A 23,081-nucleotide genomic window follows, 5' to 3' on the forward strand; every position below is an offset into this window, starting at 1 on the left:
CAACAAAGGTTGGCTGTTCTTGAACATACATGAGGGAGGAGAGAGGCAAAACAGGAAAGCAAAAGAAAACAAAAGACAGAAACTGAAACAAACAAACTAAAAAACAAACCAACAATGGTCTTCTAATGTGTATTTTAGGTCAAAGGAGAATTTAAGTTTGATGGAACTACTTTGGTTAAGTTATACTACACAGTTAATCTAATTGCCCAATCTTAGTACAAAAGAACTGCTAAAGATTACAAATATGCCAAAACAAATCTAAACTAAATATTTTCTTAAAAAATTAAAAATCTCTAATAATTTATCAGAGAAAAATGTAGTAGAAAGCAAGTCAGATCTTACTCTTCCTCCCCCATTATTTTCCCTCTGGAATATAAATATGGATTCAATATTCTGAGGTGAGAAAAATATAATGCACAGGGCTCGGGGTGCTCAATTATGTTTTATTGCACCTTGACAAATTTTTCTTCACCTGGAGCAACTAGCTAAGTTAACCTTCTCAAAAACTTAGCAATCCACAATATCATAACACATCAACAGAATCAGCTTGCTTCTTTAGGTGCAGCAGCTTTCTGGAGAGGGAAGAAAAGATCTGATGCCAGTTAAGGTGTGAATAATGATTCCAACTCAGAAACAACAAATGCAAGAATACTGTCACCATGTGTGTCCAAAATTATTCCCTGGGTGGTTTTGCTCAGAGCAGAATTTCCTATGAGCAGTGTACATGTGACATAGGACAACAAGTACAAGGGGAAAAAAGAAACACAATGCACACCCACACACAAATCAAATCATCACAGTAAAAAAAAAAAAAAAAAAAAAATCACTTTTATTCCAGAACCTTACATTTTTAAAGCTGGAATTGCAAAGGAGCTAAAAAGTGTGTGTTCCTCAAGTTGCATCCTGCCCCAGCCTGACCCTGTTCCCACATTAGGCAAGTCACAAGGCCATCTGCTGGCAAACTGCAGAGCCTGTACTGCTTGGCAGGCCGCTGCTGGCACAAGAATTAAGCTCTAGATGAGTAAAGAAAAGAGTCAATACTTCCACTTTCACCAGCTGAAAAGAAGCTGCTACAGCACAAGGAACAGAGCAAAGATGAAAACACGGGCCTTATAGTCCTCACTGATACCAACTATTTGTTTGACTATTCTCACAGTCAGAATAGTCAAACTGTAGGGTCATATTTACAGGACAATGGACATATACTAAATGAACCAGCCTAACCTTCTGGAACTAAAGAACAACATCATCTTTGTGGATAAAAAAGCTGATGTTGCAAGAAGAAAGAAGAAGCAGAAAAGTTGTTGAACAAACACAGGGGTGTCAACTCGAGTAAAATGACACAGCATCTACCAATTAGATTAAGGAAAAGATGTGTGCTTGCCTCATGGACAAAGCAGAGCTACCAATCAAGAGATGCATGGACAAAGCAGAGCTACCAATTAAATAATGCAGGTAGGCTAAGGTAAGAAGTAAATATAAACAATGTTTAGAAGCACAATAAACAGCTTTTGCTTGATTCACATTAAATCGTGCAGAGTCCTTTGTCTTCTCATCAAACGACAAAAAAGTCCTCCAAACACATTTCTCTTTCTTTATTATATATATAAAAACTCCCCACAATTACAGTTATTAACTACATAAGGTACGACTTCACATCACACGCAGGCACTGTTTTTTTGACATGAATCTGGTGGCTTCTCAAACATCTCTCAAAGCTCCCTACCTAAGAGAAAAACAGCTCACCGCAAAGCTACATGCTCACAGTCATCACACCCTGGGGGCAGGGAGGAGTGCAAACCACATGCACCCCACAGACTAGAGTGACATCAGAGGAAGGTATCGGGCAAATAGTGCAAGAGGCACACCGAGGTGCCACTGAACCCTGAGCAATGCCTGCTGAGGGCCCGGCCACATAAGGTTTTGATTTTAGGACAAAACACAATTCCCTCGAGCGATGGATCTGGAAACAATTCTACCAAGCTTTCTGCTGCAGCAACCATCCGGATCTGGGCAACATTGCTTGCAGTCCCTACTCCACCCCTACCCGCACGCAAATTTCCACTAAAATTAGCAGCCTCACAGACACGCTGCTTTGGGTTTGCCCAGTAGGAACCAGAGACGTGTAACCCAGGCACTGCACCCAAGAGAGATGCCTCTCCTTCCTTACATTCCATACTGCCACTGGGAAGGCAAAAAGTAGATTGTTCAAGGGTACTCCAAAGGCATCTCTAAAAGTGTGTCAGCAGTACTTTTGGTTTATCCGGAAGTGGTTTAAAAGCCTGAAGTATTTAAAACAGTAGCTATTTTTTTGTCCATGTTATGTATTGCAGCTAAGAGCCATATCAGCAGAAAAGCTGAAGAGTTTTTGAAAATCTGAGTCATAAACCACTGAAAAATGGTGTTTAAAATGAAAATGCCAGCTCGATTGCAACCATGGTCCTCCCAAGGCAATCGAATCATGTCAAAACCTGAAAGATGAAAACACATATCGATAACTGACTCCATCACGTCATTTCTAACTCTACAAAGGAGGCCAGACTACCAGCATTTCAAACCTCTGAAAGCTTGCAGGAAAAACACAAGAACTGACTGGAAATAGGTAGAAAATAGAAGTCACAGGCTTGAGCAACCCTTTCAATAAGACAGCAAAGGGCAGTACTGCCTGCTGCAGTGAGTTTAGCCTGAGCATCTGCTCCATTCTACCCATACGGGACCGCCCGTCCTTGGCAGTATTGAAAAGCAGTGTTTCTGCCCTGGTAGGGAGGCAATAGCTCCGCCCAGCACCTGTAGCACAGAAATCGAATGTCTCGTTCCCAGCACTAAGGCTGTTGGCTCGGTGACCTCGGGGCCGTGCCTGGCACCCCCGAGCTGCCGAGTGGGTGTCCCCGGCCAAGCACCCGCGGTCCCCGCGGTGCCCGGGACACCCGAGCGGGAGCTCCGAGCCCTCTCTCCTCGGGGCTGTCCCGCCGGTGTCCGCGGCTCGCCCGGCGGCCGGAGCCGCTGCCCGGGGCCGGAGCACCGCGGCCGGGCTGCCCTGCCCCACGGCCGGCCCAGCCCGGCCCCCCGCTCCGTGCCGAGCCGTGCCGGGCCGGGGGCGGGCCGTGCCGTGCTTGCCAACATGGGAGGAGCGGCGGGCAGGGCGCGGGCTGTCCCGCAGGGACGGGCCACTTCCCGTTGGAGGGCGCCGGGCAGCGGCGGCATGGGGACGATGCGGGACGGCGGCGGCGTGGCCCAGAGGCTCCTCGCCCTGCTCCTCGTAAGTGTCCGCCCGAGCGGGGCGGCGGCGGGCGGGCGGCGGGACAGCGCCGGCCGGGGCGGCGGGGCCGGTTGGGGACGAGGAGCGCGGCGCCGCCGGGCGGGGAGCGCTGCCCGGCTGCTGCTCGCCACCGGCCGTGGCAAACTTGTTACCGACATTTCAGTCAGTTCGTTAGGCAATGTTTTAAGTGGAAAAAACTCACTTTCAAGTTCAGGCACTTCTGAAGGGTGCTCAGTGAAGTGCGTGTTGTGTCCAGCGGACGGAAGAGAAGGGGGGATGGATGCAGGTGGCTGTAGGTAGGGGCACCCAGGCACAGCTGGCGCTGGTCACAGGCACCCATAGTGGCTGGAGCCGCGGGCCAGGCAGGGGCAGAGTCCCCGCTCCGCCAGCACGGGGAGGTGCGGGACGTGCCCGGGCTAAAACCGGGCTCGGCGGGAGCCGACCTGCGCTGCACCTCAGCCGATCCCTACCAGCGAGCAGGGAAAGCAACATAAAAGCAAATACCTGTGGAGGAGGAGTTTGAACCTCTATGATAGTGGCCCAGGAGAAGCCAGAGGAATGGTCCAAGCCTGGCGTCAGCATTTACCGGGAACAGTAGGGCGGGGCCTTCCCTTTCGCCATGCCTGTGCACACAGTGAGTCCCGGCGGCTTCTGAGAGCTTCTGTCTCACTCTCATCACTAAAGTTACCTTGACAAAGATCCATTCCGAACGGCCGCCGGCAGCAGGAAAGGAAGGAAGTGTGTCAGTGTGTGTCAGTGCCAGCGCAGGGTCTCCGCTGCTCCGGGTGCGTTGCTGCCGCGGCAGGGAGCTCCAGGGCCGCACACCTGGGCAGGTGCAGGGTGAGTGGCTGCCCTGGCAGGGCGGCCCCGAGGCAGCCCCAAGCCCAGGGATGCCAGGGGGATGAGGCGGGTGGCAGTGAGCCCTGCTGGACAGCACAGCCACCTGCAAGTGTGCCTGCAGACACATTGCTTCCCCAGCCCAATTCTCCTGTTCCAGAGACATCTCACTGCAGCTGACCGAAGTATCTTCGCAATGTGGTTTTATTGGTAACAAACACAGCTTGTTTTGTGATTTGTCAGGTTAAAATCTAGTCTTAATGTATAAACAAATCAAATTGTGATCTGACCAACTGCATAACAGGCAGTAAAATACTTAAATTATTTCAGAGAGTTCTATCCATGCCCCTGCACAAATCATCAAAGCATAATTAAATACAAAGGAGGATTCTCATCTGCTGACAGAAGTGTGTATTACCTTTTCCTGTACAGGAGCAGCCAGTTCGTGGCAGAAATGTCAGGGTAGCTCAGTATATTAGAACAATTCAGAATATATATCTTAAGATTAAAAATATTTTCATTTATAACACTGCTCCAGAGAATATATATATATTTTCTCTTGTTTTCCAGTTGTTTCCAAATTTCAGTATACCTTAGAAAGACTGTAGCATTCCTACATAATCTCTATTTTTAAAAAGGTTTTTGTTTTAATTAGCGTGTTGTTTCACTACTTCTAAAATAATAAACATGGTCAGAGTTTGGCATGTTATTTGGTTAAACCAGAACATGAAAACATTGTTGAATGAGACCTCAATTTTGCAAGGAACCCATGCTGCACTCAAGTAAAAGAAGATTTAGGGTAGTCATGCAAAAATAGCCATGGTCTATGAAGTTAGAAAACATCTGAATTCTCCATGTAGAAAAAGCTACAGAATTACATATGACTGAGAGACACATTTGTATCAGTTCAGAGACAGATTTTAGGAAAAAATGCTCTGGAATTAATGTTTCCTCTAAAGAGGAGGGCTCCAATAATCCCTTTTTGCCAATGAGAGAAATGAATACTAGTGGGTGCAAGTGAAAATAAACCCTGTTTATTAACAAAGCAAGATACCCACAAGACAGAAAAAAGAAATTGAACCTTATACTCCCAACCCAGCCCCATGGCCAGGGGGCAAGGATGGTGGCTGCTCCCTTTGTCTCAAGAAAGGGAAGAAAAAAAAATCCACGCAGCAGCTCAGGCAAAAAGTAGATAGGAACCTGTAGAGCATCTGGCGTTGGTCTGCTCCTCACAGCAGGTGAAACTGGTGGGTTTTAGTGTCCTTTATTTGCTGGCCTGGGTCTTTCCCACCACCCCCGTAGGCTCCCTGGACTGCAAGCTGAAACAGATCACGTGGAAAGAAAAAAAACCAAAAAGAAACCACTGAATGATTTCTGCTGATGTCCAGGGGAAAAGGTGGGGAAAGACAAAAAAGAGCTTCTTTCCTGAGCAAGCAGGGATACAGATGGAGCAAAGGCAGTGAGCTGACAGTCCGAGTCACAGCCCAAAGCACACCAGAGAGAGAGAGCTGAACCGAGCCCGCACCCAGCCTTCCCAGGCCCCAGCCCAGCCTCCTGCTTCATCTTCAACCTCTCCTGGCCATGCAGGAATGAAGGACCACCATAAAATCACCTCAAGACAGCCCTCCACAGGAATAGGCCAGAAAGTGAACTGTTATGTAAATATTTTGTAATTATGATATGACTACAGAGCAGGCACTTTTTAGAAGCTCAGAAGATGTACCTTTGAAAACAAGGTTCCTGCATTACTGCATTGGCCTTTCTTCCTCATATCATGGAAAACTAATACACACATTTACATGTACATGCATAAACAGCCATAAAATGGTGGGATGACCCAAGACTCAAGTGAAAACTGTAAGGGCCCCAAATCTGGAAACATGTCTGTGCATGTTTCCACAGGAACCACCTTCATCTCTGCAGTAACTCACTGAACAAAGAGAAAATCGTAAGAAAACCATTTTGTGTTAGAAAAGGAAAAGGGTGAGAGTTGCTAGATTTCTATCTAACAACTCTAATTCATGCTTAGCTTCAACAAAGTGAGGTGAGAGCTGTCAATATCTCTCCCAACTCTCCAAATAGTGTAGCAGTTACTACACTTACTACTGTAGTATTTACTAGTAGGTGCTTAGTACAGTACTTTTGAAAAGCAAAACCCAACAAAATAACCAATCATACAACCCCCAGCCCCAGTATGTTGTTTCAGTTTGCATGTGAGTCAGCTGAGATGTGAAAAGGTAGTGGATTGAATTTGAACAGTGAGTGTTTTAAGGTGCTGAACAGTCTGAGGCTATTTGCTCTCACATGCATTTCCCTTGGAATTTAAGAAGCTCAGGGTGCTTCTAGATGTGGGGAAATACCAACTCCCATTGTTGGGCTTTAAAAAATGGAACTGGATTATTTTTGTTCTTTTCATAAAAGATTTTAGATTGTGAAATACTATTTTTAGAGGTTATTTTGGTACTATCTGAGATTCAGCCTAGGTGGGAGAAAAAAAAGACTTGGAGGAAAAATGATACTTGAGGTTTTGGAAGAAGAAATTTCTCGTCATAGTGAAAGAAATAGAGTGGAGTATCCTCTTAAGATTACTCTTTGAGTGAAATTACTCTTTGAAAAGGCCAGCCTGACAGAGTTAATACAAGGGAGATTAATTACAGAGAAAAGCATATTAAAATAAAGTTAGTTCTGGCAACTTAACTTCCACGAGGCAAAAAAAGCAAGAAAAATCCCTGCTCCTCCTCCTTTTTTAACACTTAGAAGGCCCCTGATGAGCTCATGCACCTTGGTCCATTTAACAAATGTGGAGTGGAAAAAAAGGCCACATACTGTAACCATCTGTCTACTCATCCATCAGCATTTATAGATGAGAAATGGAAGAAGGGGCTTGCTAAAAATAAAATGTATTATAAAGATAACAGGAGAAAACAGAGATTTTTTTTTCTCAGGGTTGACATTGTAAAGTTTTAAAAAGTCCTGTATGCAAATTACAAGTTCACACACTTTCAAAGCTGAGATTACATACCTATAAACTGTGTCTTGCAGAAGTTTTTCTGTTGAAATAGATTGAGATATCATGAAGAATACTTTGACAGAGGAAGAACTGGAGGCCTGAGAATCCCAAACTGACACAAGTATTCAAAGAAATGAAAGTTCTTGTCACTGTGCCCTACAAACGCAGATGAAAACAGGTTTCATAAAAGTGTCCTTAGCAAATACCTGAAAGCGTTTTGGAGGGCTCTGTTGGAATGAAGGAGAGGGAGCAGGTAGAAAACTCTTTTAGTTTTCTGGGCAATGCAAATGCAGCAAAACCAGAAAATCTGGGCTCATATTTTTATGGGTTCTGCTAAGGGTAGATGTCCCCAGCTGATTGATCTTATTCCCTTTGACTGCTTAGTGCAATCTAAGTCTTCAGTTTAGATACCAAAACTACTTTTTTTTTAGGTTGAGAAAGTTAAAAGAGAGTCTCTGTGACTCATTCTGGGCTGAAAACATACAACCCCTGCTTGAGTGTACATGTCATAAAAAAGCACCTATCATCCCTGCCTGTCTAAAAGCCCCTACACTGCTTCCTTTCTGATATTAGTGTTTACTGCTCAGTGACTACAGAAAAAGCAACTAAGGTGTGCACAGGAAGCTAAATGACTATTGATTCTTTTCTGTTTTTTTTTTTCCTATGAGACACCCCAAAATTTGTAAATAGCAAATGGATTGCTTTTATGAGGGTGCAAATCCAGGAGGAAAAATGTTTGAAAAAATTAGGGCGTTGCTTTGAAAAAAAGTCTTCACAGCTTTATCGTTATTCCTTCCACAGGAAGATGTTGTAAGACATCCCTGCAAGCAGAGCCAGTGTAGGTGCTTGGTGCTGCTTAAGTGTCAAATTCTGAGAAGTCACCCCCACTTCTTGTAAGTGTACCAGGAAGTTCATCTCCGTGAGCAGGAGCAGAGGGCATCCAGCAGAAAATGTTCTGCTTCTGTAGCCCCTCATACCAGCATAGCCCATTGGTACAAAAGCATAAACAAGAGGCAGAGAGCTTTGTTGGTGTGAGGGAACACATCTCTGCACACATTATGTTTGCAGGCATTTAGTAAAATAAGCAAGGCTTTACTGGTATTAGTAATTTAGAAATATGTTTCCTTCTTTGATTATATTCTATTTTCTGCATGACTCTCTCAACATTTCCTTCATACTGCTTTAGGAAAAACCAAACCAGACCGGTCATACATCTCTGACTATATTTCAGTGATTATTTTTTAATTGGACTTTCTAATCCAGTGTTTAGTGAGGTAGCTCTCCTAGAAAAAGGAAAGCAAATCACACTAATTTGACACATCCCCTTGAAAGCTTCTGTGGAGACTAATTTTTTAACATCATTACACTAGGATTCAGAGGAGAGCACCCTGAAAGCTTTGGCAGCAAAGGAAGAGAGAGCACCAAACAGGGGAAGTGATGGGCTGAGCATCCCTACTCAGAGTTTCTCCAGTGCTAATTATGCTGTTTCAGCTGCTGGAGCTTTGTACCTCCAGATGCAAAGAAAGGCCTTCTTAATTATGTCCAGTAACTAATATTATATATATTATAAACAGACAGGTGCTAAGGAAATAAAATTCTTTTCACCTTCTCACTTGTGAATAGACTAGAGGATGACAAGAAATGGCTACCTGTAGAAGGCAATGGTCTTATTGGTTACATCATTAGTTAGCAACAGATAACACTTCCTTCACTTGACAGGCCAGTTTGATATCCAAAATGTTTTTTTGGTAATTTAACATAAAGAGTTTTCAGCATCTAATTGAAATTGTGGTCAGCATCCATAGCTCCATTATATAGACATCTCATATTTAGTGTATGCACAGTAAATATAGAATTCCCCAGAAAATGTTGCTGAGAAGAAGGCAAACTATACCAGATTTATCCTTATCATTCTTCCAAAATAATATAAAAACCATGGTTTGGCCTCTGGGCCACAGTCTTTTATTATTATCATGAGAAGAGGCAGGGCAGGGGCCACTATAAACCTCTACTGCCTAATGACAGAAATAAAAACAAACAAACAAAAAGCTCCCAGCACTATGCAATTTACAGTGCAAATTGACAGTGCAAAAAATTCAAAGAAATGGATCTGTTGTAAATTAATTTGAAAGGAGAGCGTAGTGGTAGGGTTCATGGCTTTAATATGGACCCTCATTCTCTATTAAATCTAAAGTAATGAACAGTTTTAATAAAGGAGTGAATTTTAATATGTTTAGTTATAGAGTAACACTATTAATGTGACTCTTCTAGTACTAAAACACAGTTTTAGTGCACAGTCCTAAACATTTTTTTGGTCTAATTTTCTGTTCTCTCCTAGGTGGCTCTCCTAGTTATTGAAACACATTGCAAAAACGATACTGAAGCTCTAATAACATCCAATAGGAGGATCATTTCCAGAAGGGAAGTTAACTGCAAGGAGGATGAATACAGTTCAGATTCTCAGTGTTGCAAGAAATGTAGAAGTGGTGAGTATGATATGTGTTGAGAAGTCATTAACAGGGGACACCACAGCATGCACATTGCTTTGTGCTGGGATACTGAAGTGGCATGAGGTGGTTTCCTGGATGCAGTGCTTCGTTTCAGCTGTATCTTTGTTTTGCTACAGGACATTAGCCACTTCAAAGATATTTCTTGAGCTCAATGCACCAATAACTTCTCACTACAGAGACCAGTTCTCTCATAATGTGCTTGTTACAAAAGAGCCAAGAATTAACATATGCATATTTGAAAAAGGTTGAAAAAGTGAAAACACATGCTTTTGTCTAGAGGATTCCCCATACATTTGTGGGTTTTCCAATTTTTCATGTACAGTTTTGTTTAGTGTGTTCTCCTTCAGTATTAAATTGGAGGAAGAGTGGGGATAATCAAAAGTTATGTATACTACATTCCTGGAGTGCATCTACACATGCACAAAGAATAGACATTCCATATTTGGAATCAAAAGTATTAGGGATTAAAAATGAAATTCTGATGTTAGGCTTAGAGCTGATGGTTGCCCTCTAAATTGTTGGTTTTCTGTCTCTACAGGTTTTGTTAAAAATGTCTCCTGCCCAACAGATGTTACCAAACACTGTGCTCCATGTCAGAAAGGAAAGGAATTCATGAATCACCCCAATGACTTAGACAAGTGTTTTAGATGCAAATTGTGTGACAGCAACTTTGGTATGTCTATAGAAATAGCAATTGTAGCAATGACTCCTCTTTTACACAGGATTTCACTGAGAAGTCTCCACAATACCTAGTCGTGGTTAGCACTCAGAGTCAAAACTTTTAGTGGTAGGACATGAATGAATTTGTGAGAAAGTAGTAAGTTTATCCTGCAGCTCCCTTTCATCAAGCACAAAGCAGGAAGACAAATAGTTGGTCCATTATTTCTCCAAATATCTGCCAAAGTCCTTGCTAAGCTGACACTGTACAAACTGGTTAGAGTCAAGGAAGGGAGTCAAGTTCTCCCTCTTCTTCACCCTCTGTTTAAAGGAGGGGTGTAAAAAGTAATGATTTTTTAATAGTCTTTCACATAATGGATAATGTTATTTAAAGCTGATTGTTGTCTTTTGCAAGACACTCAGGATGCAGTTTGGGACAGTGTGTCAGGCTGTAAGGCCAGCCCTCCTGGGGCAGAGCAGGGGCCCACCCACCCAGGGCTCTGCATTCAGCAGTGGAGGCAGGAGGGGCTGGTTAGAGATAACACAAACCAACCTGTCTGCTTTCTGTGGTCTGGGCCCTGCAGGCTATCAGCATCCACAGCTGAGGGAAAGGACATTGGAAGATCTGTCCCTACCTAGTCATTTCAGTGTCTATTTACGAGCCCTTTTTTCATGAACCTGCTGGGTTACAGCAGAAATTCACTACCCGTTGCATAAATACCCATCACAGATTTTCTTTTAAAAATTCCATTAAACTCATCTCCTACCAGTTCCACCAGGTGTCCTGTAGATCTGCTCTGCTTGGATTTAGGGAATGACAGTTCTTCATTCCTCGTACCCAAAATCAAGTTTAGTGAATGGACAGACAGTTCTCAACTCCAATATGGTTGTACTCAGATCACCTGTTGGAATATCAATCTTTAGTGCCCTCTCCTTCCTTTAGGACCTCAATATGGATAGAAAACTTTCCTCTCATTTTCTGCTATAGTAAGCATTTTTGTGTGGGTGATGAAATTGGTAAGAGTGAAACAATTCAGAGTGAAACATGTTCAATTATTAAAACTGAAGGGAGGAAAAAGGGTAATGGGATGGCTAATCACAATATTCTGTGGACAGCAATGTAGTTCAAGAGAAGTCAGTAGACTGACAATAGGCAAGAGGAAAATTACCACTGAAGTTCCATGTGGACCATTCTTATGATCATTCATTTCCACTAATTTCATGAGTTACTTCAGCACTGATTTCACAGTAGAGCTTCATCAAATTTTGAAATATCAAGTATTTTCAAATTACAGCAGGGCACTGAATGTAGTAACTCAAAAATTAGTTCTGTTTTTATATGCCTATGAAAATAGCTTTCATAGTAGGTAGATACAGTAATTTTTAATGCAGAAGTATATTTTCATGGATGGAGATAGCATTATCATATAAACTGAGGATAGGAGAAAATTAATAATTTGTTTTGATTCTTAAGAAGAATACTTACCATGGATATGTTAGGCAAAAAAGAGACAGTGGAATTCCCCATCATTGGAGGTCTTCAAGAAATGGTAAAACTTTTTGTCTGTCAGAGAGTGCAAAGAACCCATCTCCATTATCAAGTAGGGAGATTGGCTGTGTGATCTTCTGAGTTTCCTTCTGGAAACTCAGAAGTTTACAATACTAAATGGGGAAAAGAAGTTGGGATTTGGCTGTGCTGAATGAGTCCTCTTCTGGCGAGAATTGCATTGTGCGATGAGTTTTGGAGCTGCACTGTGTGATGAGTTTTCTGCACTCCTGTCCAGCAGAGGTCTCTCTGGCAGCTCCGCCAGCCCAGCTCCTTAGAAAAGCTCCGTGTGTGTGTGTGTGTGTGTATTATAAAGCTAAGCCTCGCCAGTTCTAGCAGAGGTGGAGCTAGCAGCAAGTCTGAGGACAAGACTGTGGGCAGAAGCCTGCTTTTTCAGACTAATACACTTAAGAGATCTGTTTTTAGGGTTGGAGGTTGTGAAGAACTGTACCCCAGAAGAGGACACGCAGTGTGCCTGTGCAAAGAACTATTTCTGCAGTCCTGCAGGATGTGACACTTGCATTCCATGTACCATGTAAGTTCATGCCTTCATCACTACATATGAAATTGTTAATATGTAATCACATTTTTTTCAAGCTGGTTTCAAGACAGAAGCTAAGGTAGTCTATAACCTCAGGGAAAGCATACCAATTTTCCTTTGCACTTGAGCTGAGTTCAGTCAGCTCAATTTGCAGCCATGAAAGCTTTCCAAAGGAATATAGAAAAAAATATATATCCACTGAGTCTGTATACACTTTTCAAAATGACTAATAAAGTATCTGAGCTTTCCTGTTGTCTTCATGTGATCTACTGTTACATTGAAAAATAATTTCATGTTTTCCCACTGCCACAAATTTCCATACCATTTTCATACCTATTAAATTCCAAACCCCAAGGTCAGGGATTTGGAATATGAAACCAGCATATTTATCAGCAAAATGTGAAATATTTTGCTGAAAAAACATCTTAGAAAATTTTGCTCTCTGAACAGCTTAAGAGAGAAAAAAATCCCCCTAATAATTTGTGTTCATATTTTCTGCAGATGTGACAGCGGTGTAATTGAAGAGCAATGTACTGCAGCTTCAGACACTGTGTGCGGAACGAAAGGTACCAAATAAATGTAGCAAGGTGCAGCACGTGCTGTATTTTGAGAGGCAATTGCAATTGTCCTGTTCTACACACTGGCCATCGTAATTCCTGACAGCTCAGGGCCTCAGTCCCACGGGGCCCTCTACTGACCCGCAGAGTGTGATTTTCCCTTGATCACTGTGCAGGTGTAGGGGCTGTTACCCCTCTTTAGGGGCAGCTCACCACAGGTACATCTTTAACATATTTGGCTTTTGTGTTAGGAGGGCTTTTAAAACCTGACACAGTCTTGTTGAAAATATGGTGTGCTGCTGTATTGCATTTCTTGACTTAACTTTCATGCAAATTTTCCAATGTTCCAACAGATCCAGCAACACTGTGGGGGATCACTGCTTTGGTAGTTTTGGTACTACTAGCAATAGCTGGAGCAATAGTCTGGTGTAAGTGATTCCCTACTTATTCCTATTGTACTCTGAAGGAGACATTCAGATGCTTATTCAAATATATTTTTATATTCTTGGAGTCCAAAGGAGAGATACCCTACCCTAGATTTTAAAAATGCTTTTTTGTTGTTTCAGACAAGAGAAAACGGAATCATTTTAAAATCAGTAAGGACCCCCCAGATCCTTGCAAAGAAAAGGATGTAAGTATTGTTGCTTTGATCATAAAAAACTCAGCTTTATGCAAAGAACTTTTTTCCATTTAAATTGCACTGGGTCTCCCCAAACATTTGTGTGCCTTTCTTCTATGACATGAATGAAGTAAATTTCACCACAAGAATTCTTTTGGGAGAAGTAAGAGAAACCCTGTATTACATCTTCAGGATTGTTGGAATGCTTCCTAAGTCACATAACCATGATCAAAACTTCATAAATCATCAGGCCTCCACCAACCCAGGATGTTCCTGTCCCCATGCATAATTATAGGCATTAGGAGGTGATTCCCCAAATTTACCCAAGTCAAAAGAGGTCTGTCTGTCTGGTCTGACTCTCCCACTCATAAAACAGGAATCATGGAGAAAACTAAAAGAAAATCATAGAATTATCATGAAATGTATTTATCCTCTTATATAAGTGTGGGTTTTTACAAAGGTTGTTTCTATTTATTTCTCTCCTGCCTTTTTTTTTTTTTTTCAGGTGAATGTACGTCTTATAGTTGAAGGTAAGAAACAATTTATCAAAATTCAGTAGAAAGAAAAAACAGATTAAAAATTCCTAAGCTAAAAAAAAAAAGAAAAGAATATTTTTGTGTAGAATTTGTCACTGTCCAGACCTGCCATGCCAGCACAAAAGTGAACACTTGCTAAAGAAGTGCCAGTTCATATAATGTTCATCAAGGCACTTAGTGGCATCATGGAAGTCTTGCCTCAGGAGGAATTTCTGTTGTATAGGGAGCAACCACTCATTGTCTACAAGTGAATTTCAGTTCTGCATGTGGTACAGACACTAGGAAACAGCAAACTGTTTCCATAATCATGAATATTTATGATAAGGGAGCAGTCCACAATGGGATGGAAGATTCACAAGCCTACATTCTGTTAAAGGACAAATCCAGAGGAGTGGTACTCAACAGGAAAAAAGATAAGCTCCAAGACTGTATCACAACAGAAGACCTGTCCTGTTTCATGACCTCTCCCAATGCTATTTTGAGAAAAATGGGTACGTGAGAGGTGACCACACTTCCATGATCGAGAAGGACAAAATAGGTTACAGAGGGAACAGAGACTCTGTTTTAGGTGGTAGAAAACGATATGGCTGCAAGCCTGAATCTTTGAAATACCTAGCATCTGGCAGGAACACGTAAAAAGAGACCTGCCATATATTGTAAAAAATCACACGTAAACCATACTGAGTCACAAATACCTTAAACTTAATCTGCTTTGGATAGAAGTATCAAATCCAAGTGCAGGTGATAAAACCCAGTAAGATAAGAGAACCAGGTGCATTAATTTCCTTTCCTGCTCCTAGATGTTGACCTGAGCAGCCACATTCCTGGTATTGTGGCAGAGATGACACTCAAAGAAGTCAAGAAATTTGTTCGTCACCACCATATATCAGAACCTGCCATAGACCAAATCATTCAGGATTTTCCTGGCGATACATCTGAACAGAAGATTAGGCTGTTTCGAGTCTGGTATCAAAGTAATGGGATGAAGGATGCCTCTGGAATCCTAATAAGGAGCCTGAGAGAGTTACAAATGTGTGCTGTAGCTGATAAAATTGAGGAAAAACTGAAGGCAGCTATTTCCAGCTCTCACGAAGGGGAACAGTCTTGTAATCCTGACACTGAGCAAAGCAAAATTTGCACTCAGGAGGGTAGAAACTCCTACAGTGAGAGTGCTGAGCTAAGTAAAGCCTACACTCCTAGTTTGGAAGAGACCTAGTACAGAGTAATTTGAAAATTATTTCTGAATGGGTATTTCTCTTACATAAATAACAAAGTTTTAAAATAACATTTTCATTGGCAGTTCTGATTGAACTCAAGTAAGTTATTATATGCAAAAGGAATAATTACAAATTTTGTAGCAATATTGTTCCTTTAAAAAAAGTTCTAGCCTTTTTTGGTTGTTAAGGACTTGAAGCAAGTTTTATGATTTGTTTACTAAAAGGTGCAATATAAGACTCCAGCTATAGGATCCATTACAAGAGGAAAGAAATAATTTGAAGAAAATGAATGGTTTAAATGCATGGTCCTGCATTATTTAATCAATGTAAGATTCTGCATACATTAAAAATGCAGACTGTTCCCTTTTTTTTTTTAAGGGAAAGCTCTGGTGTTATGAGTCTACAAAGTGTACCAGGAAGAGTACTTGAAAAAATAACATTACCTGCCTTACACCTGATTAATTTGAAATATAGGTGCTGCTGTGTAGATTCTACTCTGCTGCAAATACAATTTCTGTTTTTCATGAAAGCACTTCTGTGTGTATATGGAGGTTTGTATATGTGTGCAAGTTTTCTATATGAAAAGCTCTCAGTTCTATGTAAAAATAATTATCTCTGTTGTTCTCAGCAACATTTGTAAGCCTCTTCTAATGTTTGATACCTTCAGAGAAATAGGAGCACAGGGTTAATAGTGTTAGCAGCACAACAGAATCATCATTTCTGGAAGGCAGCCTTCAGAGTGTATGATGCTTTTCTAATGCAGAAATTGATACAATGAAAGTGTCTTATTCATTAAAAAAATCTGCATAAAACATTACTTCTGTCTTGCTTATTGGACAGTATATAGATGTCACATTTAAGTTTGCCTTTACTCAGGTTAGAAAATCAGAATAAGGAGATCATTCTCATGAAAAAACACCTTACCTTTCTTCCATCACCAAGGGCAGAGGACTCGGCTCCTAAATTCAAAGGACCAGTATAGTGCTGGCAGCTTTGCTGTGAGGCCTTTCCTTTTCACACACTCATTTGTGCAAATCTCACAAAGTCTTTCAACAGAAGGGGAGACTTCACTGGAAAGGTTTGATTTTTCCAGATGACATGGTAGGAAAGATGTCTTTCTTTGGTTCTGTCATCAGTTCCCTGGAGAACATCTCCAGCCAATATCAGGACTCAGCCAAAACAGGAAGAGAGCTACCTGGGCTGGCTCTCACCTGCCCACCAGGGTGTTGGGTGTGTGGGGTAGTGTCGCAGACATCTTTCATGAAAAATCCTTTCTTAGGATTTTTCCTTGTGAGAAGCTGCAGTTTCAGCAACCAAAAGTAAACAATGGTTATCTGCTGCTGTGGAATGCAACAGGTAGACCTGTGATTGGTCTCCTGTGGATGTTGGGATTTCCTGACCACTCATGGCAGAGCTGGCTCTTGCTCTGTCTGAGACACAGATCTTTGTTATTCATTCTTTTCTATTCTTAGCTTAGCTAGCTTCTGAAGAAACCTTTTCCTTTCTATTTCTTTTTAGTATAGTCTTAATGTAACATATATCATAAAAGAATAAATCAAGCCTTCTGATCATGGAGTCAACATTCTCGTCTCTTCTTCATCCTGAAAACCCTTGTGACCACAGTCACAGGGTAGGGTCCCATGGCTGCCACCTGAGCACAGGACCTGGAAAGGGCAAGGTAAGGCTGAGCACAGGGTGTCAGAGGCTGACAATCAGCCCCTGCCAACGCTGGGTGCCCACAGCCATGTGGAGTTCCTCCAGAATGCCACGTAGCTGGAAGTGAGGTACCTGGGAAGGCGGTACATAGCCTTTGGAAACAGCTAAAATCCATGCATGGCATCAAGCAGGAGCCTAAAGGAAAGGCAGGGCATAGCTTTGAACTCATTACCCGTTTCATAGACTTGACCTGTTGAAGGTCTCAATGACACAGAGTACATTTTGCCCAGAACCAGTGTATTGTTGTACAGCTCTTAAGCACCTTCCATGCTAAGCAGTCAGAAAAACCTTCCACCCCACTTTGGAGCCTCTAATCTAGCTGCATTTTCTAAGTATATAATCCACTGCTATATTGCCAAAATCCACACACTGTGCTGCTTTTTGAAGGAAAACCTTCAGGCTGCTGCAGTCAGATGATTTAACAGCCATGGGCCAAATTGTGCATCCATGGACTGATTAACACCTGGCACTGTGTAAATGGCCTGTATCTATGCTATCTGTGTACAGCTCTGACACACCATGACAATGTGTTGCTCCTGCTCCTGTTTTGGCCAGGGTCCACATACCTAAGAGAATAAAATATCTGCCTTTCAGAAAAGCAGCCCAGCAGTGGGGTTGGCTGTGCCATCTTTTATAGGATGCAGTTGTGTAGAAGCACAGCCAAGACAGGAAGGGAGGAAGGAGAACTCCATGCTCTCACATGCCCTGGTAGATAGGCTGCTCCCCATGCCATGTCCCATCCAGGAAGGCATGAATGTAGCTTAAAGCTATGTTGGCAGATGCTTGAATTCAACTTTTTCTTCCCTTGACTTCTGGCTTTGTCTCTCCAAGTGAAGCATCTGACCAGCAGAAATGAAGGTGGTCCACCTCTCAGGGTTCCAGTGGAGCAGGGAACTGACCAATCTGAACTACAGTCATCTTAAAACAGAGCCACCAAACCTCATAAATTTCTGACAGAGAAATAAAATGATAATTTATCTTTCATCACACTGGAATTCCCCAACCTCAGTATAGAAAGGATGGTTTAAAAAAAGTCCCTGAGGAATAAGTCAGATTTTGTTTAGAAGAGGACTGCAGGGCTCAACTCAGACTGCCATTGACTCTGGGGGTTAGCATACATCATAATTTTTTGTTCTTAACTGTAACACTGTGCATCAAATAGGAGGATTGATTATACTGTGCAGTTGCTTTTCCAAAGGAGTCTGTATGTGTCTACATTGCAGTCAGCAGTGCAGAGTAGAGCTGGATCAAGCCTAGAGTAATTGGACCAGGAACTGAAAGTGATATAGTTCTGCTGGCCTGCAGCAGCACACCCAAATTTCCATTGCCTCCTGCTTCTGACATAATTTTCAAACTAGGCTTTGTAAGAAAAAAGAAACCAAAGCCCAAACTCCCCTGTTTTACAGAAACACAGCATCAGAAAAGCAAGTGAAAACCGAAACAGAAACTTGCCCAGGGAATGACTTGTCACGTTTTGAAAAGCAGATTACAAAGGAAAAGTTCTCTCTTCAGGAAGCCAAAACTTTGCAAAACAATGCCATGTATCATGCAAATAGTACACCCAAAACAATTGTTATTTTAAAATAACTACAATAGAAGAACAGGAACATAGAAAAAAGAGGCCAGAGGGATGATCTTACTCAAGTTCCCTGCAAATTGAAAGTGCTCACGTGTGAGATGTTTGTTCAGAAATTCCAAGGGCTGTTTTGCTGTGCACATCCACACCAACTGCTCATCCATGCTGCAAAAATGTAGTGCAGTTACAGCAGCTCTGCAAGCAAACCAAACACCTGAAGATGACAGAAACAATTTTAATATTACATTGTGGTACCAGAAGAACACAGCAATGGTTAAAGACAGCTCTAGTATACAGGACTGCTGCAATACGAAATAAATAATTTTTAAAGTTATTCTGCAGGCTGCCAGTTCTTGAAAAGACGTGGCTGAGAAATGAAGTTCTCAGTACAAGGAGTCTGAAATGTTTCTGCACAGATAGCATGACAAGCATATTAAAGTGTGAGAGCTCAGGCTTATTTCCTGTATGAAAGAGAGAAAAGGAAAATGCCAACAAATTTGTAAGAAGAATAAAAGAGTATTGGGAAAAGCCTTGGAGATAGGCAGTTTTCCTGTTTTGAGGGAAGATACAACCTCAAAACTCACATCCCTCTCTTATTGTTGTCAATACTTTGGTTCTGGACATCAAAGGGAATCTTGCATTCCTGCTATCCCACTGCTAGCAAGAGCAAAAATACCTACCATGTGTATCTAGCCTCTAGCACAGAACTGTGGTTGAGGATTATGAGGGATGTGGGAACTATTACAAAACAACATACAGCCAGTGTTTTCTGAAGACCTTTTCAGTGGTTTTAGTTGAAGTTCCCTTCCAAACTGAAAGCAAGGTTTTTAAATCTTTCAGAGTGCTAGAGAGCCCTTTCCCATCACTTTACACAATGGTGTCTTGCTCCCTCAATATACTAGCAGCTGTGATAAAGTCCAATTTATTTTCAACCTAGTGGGGAATCAGCAAAAAATGTCTGTGACCAAAGAGATGTTGGAAAAATAGGTCCTGAACAACTGCAGGAGAGGAGTAAGTGACAAAAAGCATTGGCAGGAGGAAACCAAAGGCACAGACCTTGGAGAGACAGCATGGAGCATCCCACAGCCCAGGGGCAAGCAGAACCCAGAGATCACTGACCTGGCTCCCATACATCTTCCCACAGCGATGGCCATAAGACTGGCTGCCTGTAGGACAGGATGCATCTACCTGTATGTGTGTCTTTGGGATATGAACAAGAAACTGATGAAACAGAAGTACCCAGTTTCATTTCCTTCATGTTTATCCTTCAGTCAGTGATGGGATTGATACATTCTCCAGATTATCAGTATTGGAAGGTTTATGTTTCTTGGTCTTTTCCTAATCCTTCCTTAAAACTACATGAAGATCCCTCTTCAGACTTCTCTGGGATAGCTGAAGCTGCAGGGGATGTTTTTGATACTCCTCAAACTGCTGTGAAGCCCAGTGAGGCCCCTGGCATGCCACTCTCTGTCCCTGTGGGGGCTGGCTGTGCCCTGGCACCCGCTTCTGCTGGGCGGGGAACAGGGCTGTCACTGCAGCCCGTGGGAAGGATGGCCATGATCTGGGCTGCCTCAAAGGGTCTTGGGGTTCCAGGTGTGTCTCTAAGATGTGAGGACAACATCAATTCCTGTACTTTGAAGGAGTGGAGCAGCAGCTAACTTCATATCAGACAGTGTCCCCTCATTTATCCAAGAATGCATAGTGACCACTAAATAACTCAATATTTTTAAACTTCCCACTCACATCTCTTCAGACTTAAACTCCTTTAAACTTGTTTGAGCAGCCACGCTGGGCAGCAGGAGCTGTTTTGGGCGCTGCCGGCTGTCCTTGCCTGTCCCCGCAGCAGGTGGCAGCCTGTGTCCTTGTCTGTCCCATGCCCGTCCCCGCAGCAGGTGGCAGCCTGTGTCCTTGTCTGTCCCACGCGTGTCCCCATGGGCAGGTGGCAGCCTGTGTCCGTGCTGTCTGTCCCACGCCTGTCCCCATGGGCAGGTGGCAGCCTGTGTCCGTGCTGTCTGTCCCACGCCTGTCCCCGTGGGCAGGTGGCAGCCTGTGTCCGTGCTGGCTGTCCCACGCCTGTCCCCGTGGGCAGGTGGCAGCCTGTGTCCGTGCTGGCTGTCCCACGCGTGTCCCCGTGGGCGGGTGGCAGCCTGTGTCCATGCTGTCTGTCCCATGCCTGTCCCCGTGGGCGGGTGGCAGCCTGTGTCCTTGTCTGTCCCACGCCTGTCCCCGCAGCAGGTGGCAGCCTGTGTCCGTGCTGTCTGTCCCTCTGTCCCACGCCTGTCCCCGTGGGCGGGTGGCAGCCTGTGTCCGTGCTGTCTGTCCCTCTGTCCCACGCCTGTCCCCGTGGGCGGGTGGCAGCCTGTGTCCGTGCTGTCTGTCCCACGCGTGTCCCCGCCTGTCGTGCCCAGGCTGGCTGCGAGCGCTCCCTGCATCCCAGGATGGATCCCTCCTGCGGGAATCGAGCGCGCACATGAAGCGAGCCGCAGCCGGGCTTGACGAGGGCACGAAGCCTCTCTGGCAGAGCTGAGCCTGTCATTGTGCTGAGCCAGCACTGCTCTAGTTTTTGCATGGGATCCCCCAAATCGTATTCCACAAGACTTAAAATGACGCAGTGTTGTGAAAACTCCGTGTGACAGCTTTGTGACAGTCCCCAGGTGTGAGGATGGGCACAGCCTGGCTCTCTCCAAGCAGCCCTGGGATTAGGCCAGGGGATCCCACGCTGCTCCCAAGCCACAGCTCGGCACATCGCTTGGCAGAGCTCCTTTAATAGCACATGGAAAAACGGTGTCACAACAACACATCCAGGCTGCAACCTGAGCTCTCTGCAATCTGCAATTGGCCCTGCGCTGCAGTACGTGCTGTGCTACCTGTGCCAACACGAATGAATGCGCATTGCCTTAGTAAATATTCACTAATAAATTAAATCAGTTGAGACTTAGACATTCACTTTGATTCTAGCTTGCACAGCTGCCAAAATATAATCAAAGGTAGGTGTTGGCAATGCCCATGAAAGCCTGGGGAAGACAGGATGGCTGTCCTATAGTTTGGCCTTCTGAAGGGTAGTCTTTGTATTACCATAATCAAGTGAAAAAACAACTGGTGAGGCTGAGGGAGGATAAGGAGTGGGTGGTAACAGTTTAGAGGTTTTTTGGAGGAACTGGCTTATGAATAATACCCTTAATTACTGCAACATGCTATTGTAAATGGTCCTGTCTACTTTCTTTTCCAGGCTCATAAGTTAGCCTATCATTTTAAATAACTATACATTAAATGCAGTTTTGACTTCTGTTCTAGCTACAGAAATGTTGGGAATAACCACCTCATGAAGATTTGCCAAGATTTTTTTAATCTTACAGAATCTATGGCTTTTGATTCTATCAGAAAAACTGGAACAACTACGAGCGTTGAAGATATATAATCCTGTACCAGGAGACATCAGACAGACAAAGTACTCCATGTCCTGTGCTTTTCTGTTAGGTCTATTTATGTATCTTTGGGAAACAACAAATCAGCAAGGAGTTGTGCAAGGTACACAGCTCCTTTACTGAGATGTTTTTCCCAAGAAAGTACCTTTTTGTAGGAGCTTTATTCAGATCCCCCTGCAGCACTCAAAAGCTTCTCTCTGACACCAGACACGCTGGTACAAGGAGCCCACAGAGCAGAGAGCAGCCCATAAAGACGCTATAAGGGAAGCAATGAGCAATGTTGCTCCATGCCACCCAAATCATAACAACAGGTTCCATGCACAGGTAACAGGCAGCCTTTAGGGAGCCCAGGACAAGCAGACTGGTGAACAGTTCCATTGGCAAGTGCTTCCAAGGATTCCTGAGCTGTGGCCCCACTGCAAGGTCCCTGGGGGACTGACTGCAGCCCAGTTACATTTATCAGGTGACCCAGGGAATTCACACTGCAGGGAACAGCAACATGCCTGGAAAACTCCTGGGGTTATATGCCCTCTTATCATGGCTTGCCTTTACAACAGTAAGGCTATTAACCTGCTGTACATGCAACTTTTTAAGGTCTCTCCTTACTTGTAAGTGAGAACAGATGAGTAAATGAATGAGCTGGAATGTGGGGACACAAGATAAAAGATCTGTTCTGTGTAAGTCAACATCTTTCAGAGACCAGTTTCATTCTCCCTCGTCCAGAGACATTCCTACACAATCACAATAAAAATGCACAGATCTTCCAAGAACTGCTGTTTTCAACATCCCCTAACTCATCCAGTTATAAACCAGCCACCAACAAAACATCCAAAAGCATTTCTCAAAAAGAAATACTGTTTTCCTACTTTTTTATCTCAGCTGTGGATGTGTTTCAAAGAAAGATAGTCATGTATAGATTGTTTCCCTGAAGTGCAGGAAATGGTTCTTCCAAATGTAACTAATATGAATTAAATCAATACATTATGTTTGGACAGCAACCAGCTGCAGAAAACTTCAGCAAAGCAAGTGTTAGAGGCTGTAAGTAGTTCCAAATAGGACTTCAAGTGCAGTCCTG

The 23,081-nt window shown here is 43.2% G+C and overlaps 1 protein-coding gene across 1 annotated transcript; it reads left to right on the top strand.

The window, feature by feature from the left end:
- Positions 1-3,196: 3,196 nt before the first annotated feature.
- On the top strand, positions 3,197-16,106 carry FAS (Fas cell surface death receptor). Its single transcript, XM_066554803.1, has 9 exons — positions 3,197-3,259; positions 9,445-9,592; positions 10,155-10,289; positions 12,246-12,354; positions 12,862-12,926; positions 13,271-13,345; positions 13,484-13,548; positions 14,042-14,066; positions 14,873-16,106. The coding sequence occupies exons 1-9, from the start codon at positions 3,203-3,205 to the stop codon at positions 15,286-15,288; spliced, it is 1,095 nt and encodes a 364-aa protein (XP_066410900.1). The 5' UTR covers positions 3,197-3,202; the 3' UTR covers positions 15,289-16,106.
- Positions 16,107-23,081: the final 6,975 nt, after the last annotated feature.

The sequence above is a fragment of the Molothrus aeneus genome, chromosome 8 (genome assembly GCF_037042795.1).
Source record: "Molothrus aeneus isolate 106 chromosome 8, BPBGC_Maene_1.0, whole genome shotgun sequence".
Taxonomy (NCBI): Eukaryota; Metazoa; Chordata; class Aves; order Passeriformes; family Icteridae; genus Molothrus; species Molothrus aeneus.